This window comes from Neopelma chrysocephalum, unplaced genomic scaffold, assembly GCF_003984885.1.
Source record: "Neopelma chrysocephalum unplaced genomic scaffold, ASM398488v2 Primary Assembly neopelma1_381, whole genome shotgun sequence".
Lineage (NCBI taxonomy): Eukaryota > Metazoa > Chordata > Aves > Passeriformes > Pipridae > Neopelma > Neopelma chrysocephalum.
In genome coordinates this window covers 63855-85023 of record NW_020898045.1, presented here as the reverse complement: position 1 = coordinate 85023, position 21169 = coordinate 63855, and the positions used below count along the sequence as shown (strand labels likewise).

The 21169-nt window shown below is 43.0% G+C and overlaps 1 protein-coding gene across 1 annotated transcript in view; it reads right to left on the bottom strand.

The window, feature by feature from the left end:
* Positions 1 to 13639, bottom strand: part of ABTB2 (ankyrin repeat and BTB domain containing 2) — a 43144-nt gene extending 29505 nt beyond the window's left edge. Inside the window, exons 1-3 of the mRNA XM_027706505.1 lie at positions 13621 to 13639; positions 12593 to 12739; positions 9822 to 10032 (exon numbers count right to left, since the gene is read on the bottom strand). Of these exons, the coding sequence (XP_027562306.1) occupies positions 9822 to 10032; positions 12593 to 12739; positions 13621 to 13639 (377 nt within the window). The remainder of the gene's footprint in view (positions 1 to 9821; positions 10033 to 12592; positions 12740 to 13620) is intronic.
* Between the last annotated feature and the right edge of the window lie 7530 nt (positions 13640 to 21169).

Sequence of the window (21169 nt, the reverse complement as noted above, 5' to 3'; positions counted from 1 at the left end):
GCAAAGGGGTGAGGAATCATTAACTGAATTCCTTACAGTAGCAGAGAGTTTTCCAGGAATAAAACTTTCCAGCTCCTGTCTCCTCCTTCTATCCTCTAGCCATTATGACAGACTTTCTAATCCATGGAAGAAAGACCTCCAGGTACAAACTCTTCAGTGGAAGAGTTGTCAGTGGTTTGGCTCCAGACTGAGAGTGCCCCTTTCAGCAGCATCACCCCAGATAAGCAGCAGCAAAGCACAGCTTGGTCTCTCCTCTCTCAGCAAACATGTCAGACCAGCACCCATGGTATCAACACCAGGTGGTTTAGCCCCAGAAGAATCCACGAACCAGGGCTGAATCAGCTCAGACATGCAACTCATTTGAATAGGATTTGTCTTGCAGAGCAGACCTGCTTTTTCAAACAGCCACTTCAGCAGTTACTGTAAAAACATGCGATTAAAACAGGGCAATTGAGCTCTGCAAGTGACCGTGAGGTCATGGCAGCACAGGCACTCATAGGTATGGGACAGGGAACTGCAAATTGCCAGGGTCTCCTTTAAAAAGGAAACCAAGCAGAGACACACCAATCTAGGATTACTCCAGGGAAAGCTTAGTTCTAATCTCCACAAGGTCAGAGAAAAAGAATGATTGTTGCTATTATCATAAATTACACCCAGAAATATTTACTCTTCAGAGGAGCTTTGCTCTCAGCTCTGTGTTACACAGATGTCAGGAACAATAACAGCAAAGCCCCCAACAACCTGCCAGCCCTGGCTGCTGCACAGCAAAGACTCACAATTGTATTTATTTAGTGTGGCCTTTGTTAAAGCACCAGCAAACTCCTTCCTCAGGAAACAGGCAAGTTCTGCAAGGGAAGGGCTGTAATTTAGTCCAATAGGAAACAATATTAACTTCAATTGGAAACAGCAATTACTGAAAAAGGAGAAACTTGCTGGCTTGTTACCATCGTTGTTCTTTGCTACGTGCTCAGAACTTTTCATCCACGGAGTTGCTGCTTTTTAGGTATATTAGTATAAGGGCACGATGTTGGTATCACAATACTGTCAATTAAGGATCTATTTAAGGAAAAATGGAGACAGGCTCATAGGAAAAGACAGTGAACCTGCAAGAATCAAGCAGAGAAATGCAGACTCAGTCGGTCCTCTACTGTATCAACAGGCACTCACTGTCCGAAAGGCGGAAAAAGAAGCCAGAAGACCTTGTCTTACTCATTTCTGTGTTTCTATAATGCTCAAACAGTTTTGTTTTAGGTTTCCCTGCATTATTTTCCCTTCATTTTTAATGCTGGGTTGCTGCTCATTCTTCTCATCATGAACAGCAAAGAACAAACACCACACAGCCCAGGGTGCCTGCAGGCACCAAGGATTCCTGGGTGCACCAGCCCTGAGACTCCAGGCAGCTGAATTGCCAGGCTCTCATTTTCTTACACCTTCTTTTTTATCTGCACAGATGGAAACTCAAGAGCAGAAGCCAAGAGCTCAACGTGGGCATCTTTACAGTACAGTAATTACTGCAGCTGTAGTTACAGTAATTGCAGGGTGGTAGCACACACATACACAGTGGCTGTCATCTCTTCACTGCTAAACAAGACAGGCAGAGATCATCCATCCACTTTTCAAACATCTAGACAAACAGGGACTTTCAGCAGGAATGGCTTAGGTCAGTGCCAGTCTTTTTGGGGATTTCCACCCACCACCAGAAAAATGTCTACGAAAGAAGAAAATGTTTTTTTCAAACAAATGTTTTATGACTGAGAGGACAAAGGCTGTAAAATGCCTTATGCTTCTCTAGGTAGGTGGTGAGGACCAAACACTGCACTGCCTGTGAAGAACTAATTTTAGGAAACAAGGTATTGATACTTGTGGATGAGAGGGAAGGTACCAAGAGGACAGATGTACAACAACTTTAAGGACAAATACTGGAATTAGAACCACAAAAGCTGAGGCAGAAAGGCACTTCTGCAGATCATTCAGTCCAAACCCCTTGCTCAAAACCAAGGTCAGCTACAGCAGGTTGCCCAGGACCACATGAAATGGGTAATCTGTCCCACCTGCATCTCTAATCTGAGACTCCTTAGACCATGAAAACCTGTGAATATGCAGCAGCAAGGTCCCAAGACAGCCCATTTTTGGCTCATGGCTCCACTACAGCCATTATCATCAAATTTTTGTTTCAGTGTGCATTCTCTTTTTTACCTGTAATGCCTTCCCCATGTGTCAGGCCTGGCAGTGTCTTTATTCTCCACACACTCTGCTGTGTGCTGTTCCATTTCATACACAGAGAGATTCCTCTCCTTGCAGTTTTGCAGAGAATTTAAATAATCTGTGTTTGTACCCCACCTCTGCTCCAAAACAGCAAGATCAGAAGATATAGGAGCTACTTTGGAAACACAACAATAACACTACAAATTGCTTACAGCCAGTAATGTGGAAGAAAGGCTGGGCTGCCCCAGGTGTGAGATATGCAGAGTTAAAAAAAAATAAAATTGAGCAGTGTTTGTTTATACAAAAAACATAAAAGAGAAGGGAAAAATTATCTAATTCAGAGCATTGCCAGCTACAGCAGTTGCACTTGGATGAATTCGATCCTCAGGGTTTGCAATTAACTCCCTTCACTCCTGCCAAGGTCATCTCTCACATTCCAATTCTGCAATCTTTGAACTAGAAAGAAATAAACAATTAAAAAAATTCTGAGATGTAAAAATAGGTGATGCCAGGTAAAGGCAGGAATGTTCCAGGAACGCAAACATAACTAGTGTCTGTCACCTACTGACTTCAGCCTGACTTGGTTTAATTCCATTCCCTTTAATATTCCATAAATACTTCATTCTGGATTTCTCCTCAGTCTTTCAGTTAAAATACCAGGAGCACATATAGAAGGAGTCCCACTTGTGGGCTCTGTCAAAAAATCATTTTTTTCTATCTAAATGTTACTGAGATGTCCCGTAAACAGCAGGAAGGTGAAAGTTGCTCATCAAAAATGTTGACAAATAAAGCTACTGACTCCTCTTTTTAAAATATGTTTTCGATTTTTAAAACTGTGGAAGATATTCAATGTATTGCAGCAATTTAGTACAGGCTCAGCAAACAGATTATCTGGTCTAAGGTCAGGAGCAGCACTGCCAACGAACAGTTAATTTCAGTCAATAGATACATGTTGATTGCAGCTTATTGGCCTCTGAAATAGGGCCATTCACTCCATCTTCCCTGTGAATGAGCATCTCAAAACCACAATTAAACCAGACATTAACTGGTCAAAGTCTGAAAAACACATGGTAACAGCTTCCCTCCTTAGTGCTGGTGGAGAAAGTTGACCTAATCTGTTTATAACCTTCTTATTCTTCTAATAAATCTACCAAGTTGATTTTTCATCAATAGCAAATAGCTGCTTTTTTTTTTGTCTCCTCTGCACAAGCAATGGCACAGTTCAGTGTAAGGCTTCTGTTTCTCTATATTTAATCAGTATATTTATATCAAAATAGCTTTGGGGGGAAAAAAAATAAAATCAATGGATTGTTGCATGGGGATGGGACTGGAATATGCTTATCACTGACACATCTTTCTGTAATCACCCTGTTGACTTCAGGGATATTCCGAGTGGATTTAAATACTGTTAAATATGAGTTTATGATTGTGCTCTCTCAAGGCAAATAACTGGATCAGGGTTTACTTTTATTATTCCTATACACCTATTTTAGTCTGGTGAGGCAGCTGCAGACAGAATGGAAAGATACTCAGATCTCTCAGACAAGCAACCCCAGAACTTGTTTTTTGCAGACCTTTTCAAAGGCACAGCTCACTGATCTAAGTGTATCAAGTTCTGCCCCTGATACTGCATGGAAACAATAGGATATGGCTGTAAAATATAAGAATTCAGACATAAATACATTAAATTTGAATTAGGAAAGGCTAGGCCACAGATAAATCTAAAAGACAGACAATGATGTAGCTATTACACTTCATAAAATTCCATAAACGTGTAGTTAAAAAGAGTAGAGAGAGGAAAAAAGCCTCATGACAGATCAGGGAGAGTCTGGAAACATCCAGCTGGAGAAGAGATTTGTCCTGGAAAGCCTTACCCAGTTCTGAAATCAGTGATACATCTCAGTGATGTCAGGGATGAAGCTCAAACCCAGCCCTCAGCAGCAGGTTCTGCAGGTTATTCCTGATTTTCCTTCCTTTTCTGCCAGTTGGATGCCCATGCAACACAGAGCAAGACTTCTTGGAGGCAATTCACATTAATAACTGGGATATTAATATCCCTTTAATATGGATTAATACTGCTGTATACATTTGATCCATGTAGCCAAATCACTCCTGTCTCAAGCAATTCCAGAAGGAACATTTAGTTGTGCCAGGTATTTTCTGGACAGAGGGGAAGAAGGTAGAAAACGTGAGGGAAGGAGCTGAAGGCTCTAATTATTCCTAATGATGCACCTAGAAACCATCAAGTAAATAGGAACTAACTAAGAGCAAAGTAATGCTTTTTCAAAACATGAAATTTAGGAAACAACCACAGCACAGGGGCTCTTTATTTGAATCAATCACTGCAAATCAATCAATCAATCAATAAATAAATCCTGCTTGGGCAGGATTTTGACAGAAGAATTAATTTAGGCCAAACTCTGGTTTCTCAGCCAGAAAAAGTAGGTTTAGATTTTACACGACAAGACAAAAAATATCAAGTGTTCCAGCCAATGACAATCTAAATCAAGAGCTTAAGTATTGGAACAACAGAGCATTTGAGCAGAGAGCACTCAAAAATTGCATGAAAGGGCTACAATCTTTTCTTCTTCCTTCAGAATCAGATGCATTTTTCATCCTTTCCCAATAAATAATGTTTCAGGGTTGACACTGCTGGAAATACTCCACAGAGAGAAAACCCAAGTAGATGGGTTCAGCTCCTTCCTCCTCTTGCCCAGTTAACGTGGCACAGAGGAGGAGGAGGCACAAGTCCATTTTTCCTGCTTGACTCTACTGAAAAATATGATTTGCATGTTTATCCAAGGATCATGTGAGGTAACAGATGTAATGGGAAGACTCCTATTGGAAGTAGAAAAAAATTTAGGTCATTTTTCAAGCTTGTAGGTAACAGCAGGCATTGAGCTGAAAGCAGGATGAGCAGCAGCCTTCCAGCTAAAAGCAGGATAAGCAGCAGCCTTCCTGAAGGATTATCTGTGGCAAGGAAGAAACTGAGTGAGCCCAGGTTTGTTTACAGTCACATCACAAAACAGACTTCTCCAAAAAAGCAGCAAATCTGGAGCCTGCAAACAGCACGAGGTGGCCCCTGTGTGACTGCAGTTGGTTTCTTGCAGTGTCCACGGCTTTTCCAGCTGAAGAGCTGAGAATTTCCATCAAATTGGCAAGCCTCAAATTTTACTGTTGTTGGCAGCTGACAAATCCTCCATCAGCTCTGGAATTTCCCTAGTGTTTTACTGGATTTTCACTGACAGAGTCAGATGGGTACAGTCTGTGTGCTTCTGCTGATGCAAATTGTTTTGTACTCACTGATGTTTGGAATAAAATAATGCCCCAGCAAACTCAGACAACATGTAGAACTTGGCACAGCTGCCACATGGATAGTCGGGAAAGGCCTGACATGGCTGGATCCACAAGCACTGATGGACAAGCCTGGAATTAGTTTTAGAATGTTCTACAGACCAACAATAGAAAAACACAATTCAGAGTTTTTTAAAGGGGTAGCTGGAAGGGGAGGATAATCAGCTACACAAGGAAGCAAGATCCAACTTTTTTGCCTGTTCTTGGGTATTAGATCATGCTGACTTTCCTACAATAAATGCTGTAGGCACATGATAACCAAAAAGAGACAAGATGAGGACAGTCAGTGGTGTCCATTCCCAGCTTTAAGGCTGGACCACTATCCTGGCCAAGTCAATTTACCCGGGGCAGACAAGTCCACCCAGCTGTAAAATGAAACCATAATATTGACCTGGATCTGGGCTCTATGGGAGCAGACAAATACTCCCCAAGATAAGCATCACTGTGAGAGCATTCTTGCCTTGACACACCATTAAAAATAAAACAAAAGCTTTATGTTCCACTTGGGAAAAGTGAAAAAGGAGAAAGAAACTTCGTTTACCTTTGAATGGCTCTTGTCAAGTCGCAGTATCTCAAACAATCCCAGTAAACATGATCTCAGGCTGTGGAGTCCTCCCAAGCTCAGCCAGCCTGACATAAGCAATGGGAAAAATCCCAGAGCAGGAACAGAGCAGAGAGAGGAGTGCCACGTGTCTGCTTGCTCCTTGTGCTCCAAAAACACATTGTTTGACCCCTGACACAACACAGACTAAGATTTCAGAGAAAAGCAAAATATCTTACAGCCCAGCAGACCCACTTTTTTTGCAGCAGCACAGACAGGTGTGCTCTGATGACACCAAAAAGCTCTGAGCCTTCAGGCACCCAGGTGTATCCTCACTGAGCAAAGCAGCTCGTGCTCACCTCAGGGTCTAATTCTTTTGCCAAAATATTGCACAAGTGGCACTCTGTGTTTGCAAAACGCTTCCTCAGGTGGCCCATCTGACATCAAATAGCAGATGGTTTATTGTCCCTCCAGCAAATAAGGTCATTCTGGGGTTCTAAGTGGGCCATGGCTCGGTTATACAGCTGCATTCACTTTGGAAATGTTTAAAGTTTTGCTTAAGATACCTGAGTCCTTTGTCTCTAATTCTGCCTCCTCTCCTCCTCCTGCTTCAACACCTTCATCTGGAGGTATCAGAACCAACATCACAACAAACTTTCCAGAGTTTCAGTGTAATGAGATCCCAAACCATTCACATACTGGAGGCTGAAACAGAGAGCTCCTCTCTCTGCTGAACTAGAGATAGCTCCACCTACCCTACTGCTGCAGGACTCCCCAGCTTTCTCACCTCAGGTCTTCTGCCAAGGTGTTTAACATGGATAAACCCCACTTTAAACTGGTTTTGTTCACTGGGGTGCCTTAAATACCTTTCTGCAGTGTGTCTGTTTTCATACCTTATGAACTTTGCTGCAGGATATATTCAGAAGCTCAGCAAGATTTTTAAAGTCCTTTATGGCACGTGACAGCCCCTATTAGGTGTGGTTTCAGAGCTGAATTCTGTGCTTGCCTTCATGTTGAAGACCTTCCAGACCTTTCAGTGTTATGATTTTCACAGCACTTTCCATCACAGTGTGAAACACAGAGAGCTCACAGACAGCAGAAAGCCAAAATAAACAGCAGATTGTCAGGTCTCTGGATGAACAACTGCAGTTCCTTCCACTGAATCAATGTGGCTCGTGGATTTTCCCAAAACAAGGTTCTACCAAGTTTGCAGCTCTAACAGCCATCCCTCTCTTCGCTAAATTTCACATCAATGTTCAATAGATTTATATATTTATACAGGAAACTGAAGCACAAGCAAACACAGAACAGCTCAGTGTTACTGTCCTGGTCTGTGACAGATTTTTCCAGCAGGAAACAAACTGGGATTGCTGTGCACAGAACAAGGATATTCCAGAGAGCCAGCACAAACCCACAAAAGAGCAATGCCGAGTTTGCAGCTGATTTAGCACAGCTCAGGAAAGAATAAAAGGCTGCCCAGCCTTGCCAAGTCACATTAGGTGAATCAGTGCCCTCATCCCCAATGCCATGAGCCCAGCATCTCTCACGCAGCCTCCACTGTCCCTCCTCTTCAGCCAGGAATGAGTAAACCACCTCCTCTGCAAAGTGCTGCCAGCAATATTTATCTAATAATAATAATAATATTTATATAAATAACTTGCCCAGAGCTCAACACATTAAGACACAGATGAATCCACCTTGGATCAAATTAAAAGTAGGGTTGGATGTTCAATTCTGGTGTACCAAGCAATATTAATTTCATTCCCAGCTTTCATAAACTTCTCAAAACCAGTCCTTTAATCTGATAGTGTTCACTTCTGGTTGTTTTTTTTTTCCCCCTAATTTTTTTTTTTTGCTCCATTTTAATATATCCTCTTTAATTTCCTTTACAGCTAAGTACTGGTCAGTAAAAAAATGGCAAAAATTTCCCTTACACCAGCTGTCACAGGATCTAGTGAGGATTTTAAAACAGAATAGAGTTGCAGCCCACATTCCAAAAAAACTCCGGTGAACCATGTGAAGAGCATTGTTTGGGAGCAATTGGAGAGATAACTGCACTCCTGATTTAACTCATTTATTGTCCTCAGCGTACAAAACAAGTAGCTGCAGTAACATCATCCCACTGAGAGTACTGAAAAGGACACAAAATAGAAAGCCTAATCTATACTTCTGGTACAAACTGTTCAGCAGCTTCAGCTGTACAATTGTTGTACCTGTAAACTGGTGTACCACAATACAGTGGTACAACTTTAGACAATCTGGTCTCATAGAAAGTAATTTTTTTACACAGAGTGCAACCATGCACAATAAACAATCTTGCACTAGGTAGGACATTTGACTAAAGCAAGTAAGCCCAAAAAACTGAGCTCCCAATGGGTTCTGAGTTATGCAGCTGCCTCTTTCTATTCCTGTTTTATTCAACTTCACTTAATTCCTCTTGATTCTTCATATGTGTACATCAGTTCCCTTTCTCTGTGTAGTCTTGCTCCTTTTGAAAAGATTTTAGGGGAGGATCAAAGAAAAAGACTTTTTTTTTTACCTTTGTAATTAATTATTTGTGTGCTACTATGATTTCACAGTAATTTTAGAAGCTGGGGCTGAGCACAGTGAAGCCCAAGATGGGAAGAAGAAACCATGTTATTTCCAAAGCTGCAGGATGTTTTCCCTTCCTGTCCAATAAGCACCTTGCTTTTTTTGTTTTGTGAGTGTGGCCTCCCCTCCCAGGCTCCCATACCTCAATACACCATGGAACTTCCTACCCACTTTGCTTTGGGAAGGGGCAGGATACAGCCTTCCCTCAACCCCATGTCCAGCAGGCTAAAGGACATCCAAAGAGCAAGCTAGCATAACTAATGGATAATGAGGAACCACAATTTCCCATTTAAGATTTCTGAAATAAATAGGAACTTGGATATGCACTTGGAAATGGGGAACTGAGCCTGTAACAGCCTGGGTCTTCCTGCAGAATGCAACTGGGGAGCAGGAGCTGCCTGACCTGTCAAGGAACTCAGCTTGTGGCCAGGGCTGTGAGAGCTCCTCAGCTCTCCTCTGCCACCAGCCTGTCAGGCAGACTGCCAAGGAGCTGGGCAGGAAGGAAACCAGGGAGGTTTCCAACAGAAAAAACGTCCCTCTGGAAAACTTCTGACCACTCTAATAATGGGCCTACTTTCAGAGTCAGTTACGGTGCTGGCAGGAGGCAGGGAGACCCACTGCATTCTCTGTTTAGTTATTGGCTTCCTATCCAAATTCCTTTCTGCACCAGACACAGGGCATCAACTGAAGTAACCCTTTAGAAGGATGTTCATAAATCCCTCCAACCCCCTCCACGGCAAACGTGGCTTTTCCCCAGAACGATGACAATTGTTAATTGGCGCCATTCAGAAGGTAACATTTTCTTTGGTAAGGTCTTTACTGCTTCAGGCAACCACATGTACTTTTGGCAAGGTCTCCAGACAAGCCCTGTTGGCAGCACACAGCATGTGCCTCGCTCGGAAAGACTGCATGAAAAAACAGCTCACTTTCCAGTTCCAATTCCAAGGCTTCGTAAACTTGGCCACACAACCTGGCCTGTGACTGCAGGAATAACTGATGCCTGATAGGTAGCATCCCACAAAGTTGCCCACACAGTTACCCTACAGGAGGGTAAAAACCTAAAAAAGGGCAAAACCCCTTCTCAGCCTAATTCCACAACTACCGAGAGCGAGCTGACTGATTTGCGTACCGCTCATTGCTCAGGGTCATCCGTGGAGGGTCGAGGTTGGGGTTCTCCATGGACTCCATCTGGGGACAGCGTAGGAAGTAGTAGAGGGTGTGGAGAGCATCAGGGGACCAGGAGATGGGCTGCTGCTGCCGGGTTTGCCGCACGGGGCTCATCCCGGGGCGGATGGTGTTCAAGCACTGCATGTGGTGCATCGCTCGTGAGACCAAATCACCTGCGCAGAGAGAGAAATAAAGTCCTTTTAAGTGCACTTTTTGACCTAAATAACACCTCTCTCAGCTAAGAGAAATTTCTGTGTGCACACAATTTTCCTCCACAAAGGCCTGTCCTCAGGCTGCCACTCTGCAGGTTGTTGCGTGGGAAATTTAACTTGCTTTCAAATGACAAGTTGTTACTTAGAAAACATTAAATGAAACTCAGTCCCCACACATTCAGAACAACAGCTTTACACCGAGTTTTCTAGTTTAGTGCTGGTTTTCCCCTCTTTCCACCCACATACACCAGTTTCTTGCCTGCCTACAAAAACTACTGATGTCTTTGTAAAATGTCCTCTGCCCAACCTGGCAGCAACAGCTTTCACAAGGCAAAGCCATCAGCACCAATACAAATACTTTACTCTCATTTCTGTTATGAGGTTGCTCCCATCTCTTCCAACTGGGTCATGCTGTTCTACCCTCCTGCCCAGGAACTTGAGACAAACTAATGACATTATGTTCAATACAGAAATTCCTTCTTTTAGGGATCTGCTGCTCTTATTCTTACTGTAGCTGCAGGTTTCTCCAGAATAACAAGACCTGACTCTCGTATTAAAAAGCCAATCTTTATCATGCTGCTTGTCACAAGCTGTGCCAGAAATTTGCTCCTGAGCCTTGTGAGAAGCTTAATCCAGGAACTTTCTGGGCTTCTCAATCCTCTTGGTCTTTGAACTCGAGCCAACCTGCCTCTATGCTGGAGCATGGTGGACCTGAGGAGGCCTGGAAGAAGGTGACCTGTATTACACAGTTTCACTCAGAAAGGATTTTAAGACTGCAGATTTTTAAAAAGTTCACAAAGCAATGACCCCAAATCTGCTCTTTGTGTAATAACCTTGCTTTATGCACACCCTGGTTACTCTCCTCATATTCTGGTACACTACAAAATCTAAAAAACCTTTTAAAAGCTTCAGACATTACATCTTGGAGCAGTGTGACTACAGGGAGCTGAATTATTACTATAGATTACTATACTTAGCTAGGATCTATTTTTTCCTTGGGAGAATCCTCTATTGCTTTATGTTTTACGGTCCCCTAAAACAGGAAACGTTACTCTATTGTGTCCAAAAATCACAATACTGGGAAAGGATGGAACTGAAATAGTCGCCCCATCACAAAGCTGGTTGCTGAAAAGGCGCCCTGAGTTTAGCTGTGAATTAGTAACACCTCCCTCTGAAATCCTTAGGAAGTTGTTATTTGTTCATTAATATCTAACAGCAATACACCAATTTGCCAACCAAACTCTGGTTGAACCCCTGGGCTTCTGCTGTTACACAGGAGAAACCCCCCCAAAGCTACTCTATGTCTAAACATGACATTATCAATGGAGTATTAAAAATCTCACTTTGCAATCTAAAGCTGTGCCACTCGTTTGTTGTACAGTATGTTCAGCTTAAGGACCCACTTCAGAATTAAAAAAACCTTCTAACAACTCTGCCTTTCCACTCCAGTAGCTCCAGGATCTGCACATTTTATGAGAATATCATGAATCCTCCAGCACTGGTGCTAACACAGAAGTCTGTGCAGTTATAGCAGAAATGCATCTGGAATTCAAATATTCAGCTCAGAATAACGTTCCTTCTCCTTTGCACACTCACTCTATTTTTCTGGCAATGTGCAGCAACATTTAAAAGAAAGAAAAAAAAATTAGGCAACTGTATCAGGAGATCTATTCACTGGATGTACTGACCAAGTTGGCCAAGGCAGGGATGGGGGAAGAGAGGGAGAGAGGAAGCTGTATTCAATCTCAGGCCCTTGCTACAAATGTTCTCTTGTGTTCCAGGATAAATAGAGGTGTGTTAAAGGAATTTGAAAACCTCAAATTAAGGCAGGTTGCAAAATAAATGGTGAAACCCACAAACTCCTTGCTGGCCCTGACATTCATTAGCATTCAGATGGTGGTGCAGACTAAGAAAGTGATGCCAGCAGAAACTTTGCAAGGGAAAAGTAGGACCAGGAAAACACAAATCATTTTTGTTTATTTTAAAGGGGCTTTGTGAGTACTCTAGGAATGGAACATTTCATTTGCTTAGCACGAAAAAAAGGAGGGTTTGAACAAGTTTTTGTTACCCAAGTGCTCTCCGATTTTTTTTCCTCCACTTTTTGTTTTTTAAGTAACCAAAAAGCTTTTCCCTAAATATCATGCACCCTTGACATTTCCACTGCAGAAACACTAACAAAGAGAACCCTCTCTGCCATCTGAGGGAGGTGCTTCACAAATGTGCAAGAAATCCTCCATAGGCATCTAGGCAAGAGCATCCATCTTCAGTTGGCACCAACACCACTACCAAAAGGCTAGAAAAGCCACATCTTGTATATCTCCAGGTGAATTAAATATAAAGCAGACTAATGAAACAAGCTGATTTTCATAAACAGCACCACGAGACAATTAAATCTTCCCCAACGTCAGCCAAATGCTGCTTGCGCTGTCAACAATGGCAACGCTCCCACTGACCTCAGAGGAGGGACTGGCTCTCCTGCTTTGCTGAAAGAAACCTGTGGTTGATTGCAGCCAAAACTTACTCAGTTCAGAGATGCTTCCAACACACGTTGCCAGCAGGGACTGCTCCAGGGTCCGGAGTTCCAGCTGGGCGTACGCGTCGGCCCGTCCGTCGCTGCACACCGAGCCGTCGTTGTAGGGGCTGAAATAGGCAGGCAGGGACAGCACACCTGGGGCAAGAGCAGACAACAGACCTGTTAGAAGTGAAGCTACAGGTGTGCAAAAGCAAGTCCCCCTAGGAGAACTCAGTACCTTTCTTGGGGGACTTGAGGTCTTTTGACCAGTTCAAAGAAAATCAAACTGTGCCATAAATACCCTTGGAATGGTTGAAACAGGGGAACTGGGCCCTGGGGAGTGAAGCTGGATGTTTCTTCAGCCTTTGAAAGCTCAGAACAAATTGCAGTTGAGATAAAACTACATGAATAGCTTTGGTGAAGTCTCCACTCTTGTTTACACAACAGCTCTGCCGCACACACAGCTCGCTGGGGAACAGCTGTATGCAGATTGTGGGATACAAGGGCCTGATCTGGAGAGATGTGGAATAGCCTCGAGTCCACCTCAGGTAGCTGAAATCTCTGCAACCCTGCAAACAAAACCATGGGCTGTGCCAGCCCTTTGAACCTGCCACTGCAGTTTCAAATGTGGTTTCTACATGTGCAAAGCTCTGGATAAGCCAAGCAACGCCCACGAGTTTTGAGGTTATATTTTCATCTCTATAAATGACCCCTGTGCGAGAGACAGAGAGATTAGAAAGATAATTACATTGCACACATGCATTTACCACATGCACACTCCTTCCATCTCCTCTTCTTGCATGCATCACTATGCAGTCATTGACGGATTTGCTGCCAGTTTTGTTAGTTGTTGTTGGGATCCCATCCTACTTTGTGCATACTCCTACAAGTCATGTGCATTACTGGCAGATTAGAGACCTTTTGGGTAAATTGGCTGGAATGGCAGCGAAGGGGATGCTACAAAGAACCCACACATTAAGATGCAGGCAGTCTCTAACAGGGGCACCCATTCACCTTCCCCAAGTCACCTTTCTCACCATTATCTTGGCTGACCATGGCAGATCTGCAACCACAAGGCAAGTCAGTGCAACATAAAGATCAAAAAAAACATGCCTTCCCTGCTTTCCTCCCAGAAATCAATTAGTTGAATAGTTTCTCTTCAAATTAGCCAGCTGAAATTCGTTGCCTTTTGGCCACAAGATTGTTCCACATGGCACAGGGAAGGGGGAATGTGACCTCTGGAGCTGGTGTGAGACAGGGAGCTGGGTATGTGACGGAGGCTGGGGTGGGACAGTGACTCTGGGGTGGATCAGATGAAACCCAGCATGACACTGCATCCACAGGGCGGGTGGACTCCAAAAAGCTGCCTGCAGGCACTCAGCCAGTGTCCCTGTGCCCTTGCTACTGCCACACCTTCAGCTGTGTTTGACTGCTACTACATTTTTAATTACAGATCCATCCTGCAATTGCAGTAGCACCCCCAGCCCAACTTTTCCATGATTTCAGACAAGGATGCTAACAGCCACGACTGCCTGTGCTCTTACCCTGCTGCATCCTGTATTTTTGCTTTTTAACTTTGATCCATGCACAGCCATACCAATCCATTTCAGCTTGGACCCACATTTCCTTCCACCCTTTCACCTCCCGACCCCGGGTCAGTCTCAGATGTGGAGATACTTTGCTCCTGTGGCAGTGACCTCCTGTCTCATTGGTGCTGTGTATTCTTGTTCAACAAAACCCTACCAGAGGAACAGCAGCACATTGTACAAGACCTTTTGTTTCTTTGTCTTGATGTTTTCTTTTGAGATTTTATGCTGCATTGATCTCTCCTACCCTTTTCACATCCTCTTCGCATCCTGCTTGGTGGTAAAGCCAAGGGCTGCATCAAAAACTTCCTGGACATTATGAGAATAAGGGAATGATTTATCCTGTTGTGCTTCTTCACTGTACATCACTGTTAGTTAATGGAGAACACTCTGCCAATGCCCTCTTAACCTGAATAATTAGGAAGTTGAGGCTTTAAGAGCTACCAGAAGTGATGCATCCAAACTAGAAGAGCGCTTGCTTTAAATACGTTATACAGAGCCTAAGCCACTTCCTTTTCCATGCCAAAGCTATGAAAGGATGTTTGAAAGACATATGGATTGAATTTATGGCAGAGGGAGAATGAAAATAGACTGATTTGTCAAAACTTTCAAATAGAGGCACATAATTCTACAGAGGCGAAAACAGAAACTGGCAGTTACATTACCGGGAAAAAAATGGGGCACATTTTCTCTGCCAGCCAGTTCCAGTCGGTTCTGTTTTCTAACAAGAAATTAAAAATAAAGATTTGCAGAGGGATTGAAGTTGGCTCCCAGACACAACAACATTTTCTCAGTTTTTCAGTTAATGCTTCGCCAGGTGGTGTGAGGAAACAGGGAGGATTTATTTACCTTTGGAAAAATGACTCACACAAGATGGTCATGGATGAGATTTATGTTGTCATCTGCCTTGGTACAGCTGAGGAGCATCCTCTGTGTACCAGGGAGATATAAGGAAGTTACCAAGACTTGGGCCACGTGCCAAAGCCTGATGGTGCCACCAGGAATTTTCCCTGGGATCGGGAGGGGTATGAATCAGGCCCTCATGATGTAAGGTTTCAAAGGCTCCCTGTGTCTGGCAGGCCTTCATAGGTATAAGCAGTCCTGGGAATGAGGACACACCTCCCAACACTGATTTTGAGACAGGGAGAACAGTGACTAAACTCTACTTGTGGGGTAGAAACATACCCCATAATTATTATATCTTGCAGCACCCTCACCAGGATTTCCTCTCTGATACACTTCCAGTGGAGTTGGAAAAGCATCATCTTTGCTCTTCAGATCAGAAATTTAAGCACAAAGACATCTGAAGTCGAGCTTTTCCCACTGGTATTATAATGAGAAACAGGACTCAATCATTTATATCAAATAAAAATAGTTGTTTGATAACAGACAACTGCCTTGTGATGTCTGTTTACACCCCAAATAGTGGTTCCTGCTCTCCTGCATCTCAAGGAATTTGCAGTCAAAAGGTGTTATAATGGTAAACCACAGGGGCAGTTTCTGTCTGGCATTCACATTCCTACATTTTTTGAATGTATGGAACCACTGCTTTTAATCACGACTGGCTAAATAAGCAAAACTGGAATTGAAATAAATCAATCCATGTCAAAACACTCTCTGTTTGAAATCACCTTCAGACTGCCCACTTGTTTCCTGACTTGCAAATATATGTTTTCCCCATAAAACAACAATGTGAAACAGAACATAATTACACTGCAGGAACAAACTGCTCTTACAGTATTTACTCTATGTTGCATTTCCTACAAATCCCTGGCTGTATCCTGGAATTCTGGTCACTTTTTTTTCAATTAACTAAGATTTTAAGTACAGGATCCAAGCCCAGGTAAAGTTAGTGAATTAGTTAATCAATTAATTTGAGCACGGCTTAGCTCAAACCTCAGCAGAAGGAGCAAAGAATTCACCTCTCTAGAATGGTGTCATTCTAGATTAACAATTTGTTTCTCATATTTCCATAGCCTTTGAAACAGCAGCTGGAAATAAAGGCATATTTATTCTACCTCAGTTAAATATGAAACCTGCTCATGAGCACTTGCTGCCAACCATCTTAAAAGGCAGTCACGACTGGGTGAAATTCCAGTTAAGCAGTTCCTTAAATTCAAATTATTCTGCTTGCCTAAAGAGTTTGAAATTGTTGTCTGTAATTTGATGCTTTTTAATAGTAACTGAAAATGTTTCCAGTCTGAGCAAGGTCCAGGGAAAAGTCTGTTCACACTCTTGGACATCTTTCTGCTTTAGGAGGTGCAGCAGTTCTGTGGAGAGCTTTGGCTGTAACGTGACGACTCCCATAAGCAGGACTGGGCAAACTCCTGTGTGGTTTCCAGCATGTGCTGGAGCTCCTCTGCTCTGGAGACAGGTTGGGAGAGCTAGGAGTGTTCAGCCTGGAGAAGAGAAGGCTCTGGGGAGACCTTAGAACCCCTTCCAGTGCCTAAATGGGCTCCAACACAGCTGGAGAGGGACTTTGGACAAGGACCTGGAACGACAGGACAAGGGGGAAGGGCCTTAAGCTGAAGGAGGCCAGGTTTAGATTGGATATCAGGAAGACATTCTTTGCTGGGAGGGTGGTGAGGCCCTGGCACAGGTTGCTCAGGGAGGTTGTGGATTCCCAATCCCTGGAGGCATCCAAGACCAGGCTGGATGGGGCTCTGAGTAACCTGATCTAATGAAAGGTGTCCCTGCCCATGGAAGGAGGGTTGGAACTGGATGATCTTTAAAGTCCCTTCCACCCCAAAGCATTCCGTGATTTTGTGATTCCCTGAGCTGGTTCTGCTCTTTTGGTATCACAATAAAGTAAATGCAGAATTTTGTCTCAATTTTATTTTAAGATCTGAATGTTTAAAACTCTTATTTGAAATAACTTTCCAACTACCCATTGTATCTTCACACTTCACGTTGTTTGCATGTTACGTTCATGGCAAAAGGACTCTCCATTATTTTTACCTTGCTGGAATGATTTTCTCTGGCCTTTCCCTCATCTGATTCCTTAATGTTGGCAGACAACCTCCCAGTGATTAACTCATCAGCCATTTGATGACTTTCAAACACTTCTCTGATGTCTAGAGGTTAAGATGGGGCCACTCACAAGTGGCAAAGGGCCAAGGAGACTTGGCTGGAAAGCACTTGAATTTTGCTGTCTGGGATTCCTCATGGAAATTGCCCAGGGTACTAAGTCCCTTATTTCAGAAATGCACTGGCTGTATTCATGACAGATTAGGCAAAGGATCAGGAATATAATTAGGACAGGGGTTTTACACCATAAACTACTGACAGAGAAAAACTCTTTTTTTTTTTTTTAATATACCAAGTAAAGTCTATGAGACAACACAATGTGTATTCATTTCTCCCTTTGGCCTGAATAAAACCAGGTTCTTTGGGCAAGGATTCTTTGTATGTTGTGTTTTCACTGCACCTACATCAGTGGTGATTGTTACTGAACACTCCCACAATACAAATTACAACAGCAGGAACAAAAGTACCTATTTGGTCAAATCAACCAGAAAGCCCTTGGAAAATTCAGGATCACCTTCATACATTATAAATTGTTTCTAAAAGACCCATATGTGAAATGAGAACTGCTGTGAGTATGCTTGAAAAATGTATTAGGGAACTGAGTAAGAAAAATTGGTCTCCAGCACAAGTGTGTTTTTGCAATGTTTGGCTTGTGATAAATTCCACAAGGAACATTCCGTGGGGTGAGAACAGCAGTTGATCCCACTGAACTGAGCTGTGACTTGAAAGGCCAACATTTTGAAGGCCTGATTACACTGAAGTGAAACGGCCAAATCCCACTGATTCCAATGGACCCATCCACTGCAACTGCAGTTCCCACGCTGGAATTTGGCCATGACATCAGGGTGGCTGTCACCTTGCACAAAGTCCTGCAATTCTTCATGGCAAGGAGCATTCAAGGCTCTCCTTGTTTTTTGTTGCCCATTCTACCACACAGCACAATGCCCTGCAGTTCCCCCTTGCCAATCAATTCCGAGCACAGAGCACCACCAGGAATTAATGCCAATTCCTGAAGCTCTGTTTTCTTCTTGCTGACCTACCACTGCTAGGAAAGCTCAACCCTCCTTTGTTTTATGAAATGAGACGGGATCATTTTGACAGAACATAAACATACTCTCCCCACCTCTCCATAAAACAGCAAGCAAAGTGTTCCTGATAGAACCCCCTCAAATCTAAACACATCAGGCTCTATAATCAACTCCAGTCATGCTACAGATTGTGAGAACGACTTGTGATCAGGAAACAATGCAAGTAATTGCTAACATATAGGAAAATAATATGGCTCCTGCTACAGAGCAGGCAGGCATCCCTCTCAGTTTGTCAGCAGTAAGAAAAATCAAGCACAGTTGCTTATATCTGAATCCACATTAAACAGTAATTGTGTAACTGAAACCAGGAGGAAAAGCAGAGGAGGGAGCAGCTTCAAGCAGGAGGGAAGATCTTTAAATCTTCTGCAAGTGCTCAACGGGATCTCTCCATCCAAGAGCTGATGTCCTCATGGGACACTTCTGGACAGATCTGGGCTTCTCAGTCTTGATGTAACTGCTCAAATAGACAATGTCCTCTTCAAATTAACAAACTGCAGTTTGCCTGGCCTTCAGGAATGTTATTAAAAATATGCTGATTAATGCACACAGCCTGGTCCATCCTGTAGCTCAGTGTCAACAGGCACTGCTGGACTGAAGCACCAAAATACTCCAAAATGGAGTTATGAAGCACTCTCAAAATCCACTACCACTTCTTCCTGGGGTGCAGCACCTTGAGGTCCAAAAGCAGAGAAAGCAGTAGAGTTCAAAGCTCACAGTTAACTGCCCTTCCAGGGAAAGGGCAGGAGCCCAGGAACACTCACTACAAATACTTAAATGCCTCCTTAGTCATAAATAACTCATTGTCCCTGTCTTTATCCCACACTTGGAAAGGTTCAACATTTTGCCCCCCTTTTGCTATGGAAATGGTGGAAGTTGGAGGAAAAAAGGTAGGAAGTGTCTGTATTATATTTGAATCCAGCTGTGATATATGGGATTGCAAATGACTACAAATGTAGGAGAAAGGCCTTGGTTTAGTACCGAGCCAGTGTTTCCTGAGTCATTAATCCCACTTCCATATCCCTGTGGTCTTCTGGACAACCACTAAGCTGGCTTGGCCCCAAGCACTTAATTGAACATAAGCACAAGGGAGCATATCCTTGGCTTACATTGTGATGGCTGCCAAAAAACACAGCACAATGACTGTCCTCATTCCCATTTCCTAGATGGAGAAACACAGACAAAAGGAAAAGAAGCAACTACGAATTTTGTGCATCAGAACCAGCCCTTTGCAAAGCCCTAACCTCCCAGTTCAGAATCTCTGTGCCATCAGAAACTGGCCAACCCCGCTCCCACAACCTGGATCCAGAGATTTGAAATAAATGGAATGATTATGAGGATTTAGTCTAGTTTTGTAGCACTATGCTTCCTATTTTATATGTCATAATAAAAGGCCTTTGAGATATAACCTGTGAATATGACCTGTAAATGCTTCCTGGTATTATGTCTACAAGTACTTTTGAAAAGGAGCATGGGAACCTAAAATTAGGTTGATCCATTAGAATTTGGCACGTGGTTTTCCAGGCATTGGATCTTCTACACAGGGTCCAAGGACAGGCAAAGACCCACACTACAATAATATCAGTATCAATAAATCCCCCAATTATCAACAAAACCATGGTTTTAGGGCTCTTGTTTTCAGGATCCCGTAACTAAAGAGAAAACCCCATACTGGGCTATAAATATCAATAAAAAAAACAGAGAAAGTTTTATGAGGCGTGGTATAAATAGATTATGAACACTGTGAAAGAAATACAAACCCAGAATCCTGTGCCAAAAAATGACTGTGGTCAAACAGGGGGAAGACTTAGAATTAACTAGTTGTGTAAACCTCGACCAGTTTACTTTATCTCCGTGTCCCAGCTTATCTGGAAAATGGGCAGGATATTGCTTCATTCCTGTTAAGGGTTCTTGCTTCATTTCTCATTCTTGTCTTACTCCTTCACACTGCTCAACATCTCAGCAATGTCCCCATTTCCCAGGTGTGCCAATAGCACTTTTTTTTGTCCCTTAGCAACAGTCCATCTTTCATTTACGAGGCCCTTTTTACCTCCAACAATCCCAAAGCTCTCCCAGACACAGCTACTTCTGAAATGAAAGGACACAATATTGTGACAGTATATAATTGCACCTCAGTGGAGCTTATGATACCAGAAGAGGAGCTTTACCCAACTGAGAGGGTTAAGAATGGCAAAATGATTTTAGCCCAGTAGAGATTTGGATGTGGATACAATACCGGGACAGTTATTCTGAAAAACACAGAAGAAATTCCATGAGAAATTATAAAGAAGAAACAACACATATATATAAGAAAGCTAAAAAATAAACCTTATTTTTTAAAGAGGAAGAGAGGTAGGACAGGTAAACAGTGGCAATTCCAAGAGTCCTTCAATGGCATTGCTGTGGGGATTAGAAAGCTCAGGGAGAAGAATTTTATATCACTTTCTCCATTCCCTTGGAATGCTTTAGTAGTCTCCAATTTAGGTGCTTATACAGTAAAAACAGCTTCATCTGGTGTAACCAGTGGGACTGAAGCAACTGCAGGCACCAGCTAGAGCCCTCATAGCCTCTACAATACCCTCTTCTAATCCATTCCTTATTGTTCACTGTCCTTCCTGTAATATGGCCTTTGAATCATGCCCAGCTCCCCAGATGTGGTCTGAGTAAGCCCTTTGTACATGCCATAATGACCTCTCTCTACTTGCCTTCAATTCTTCTATTTATACATCCCATGACTGTGTGCTTGCCAAACAAAGAGGAGAGTAAATTTATATCCTCTGTCACTCCCAGTTCCTTTTCGTAGGGAACATCAAGATGGAGAATCTGGCCAGAGCAGTATTCCAGAATAATCCAATGCAATCCCTCCTCAGCTATTCCAGAGCAATCTT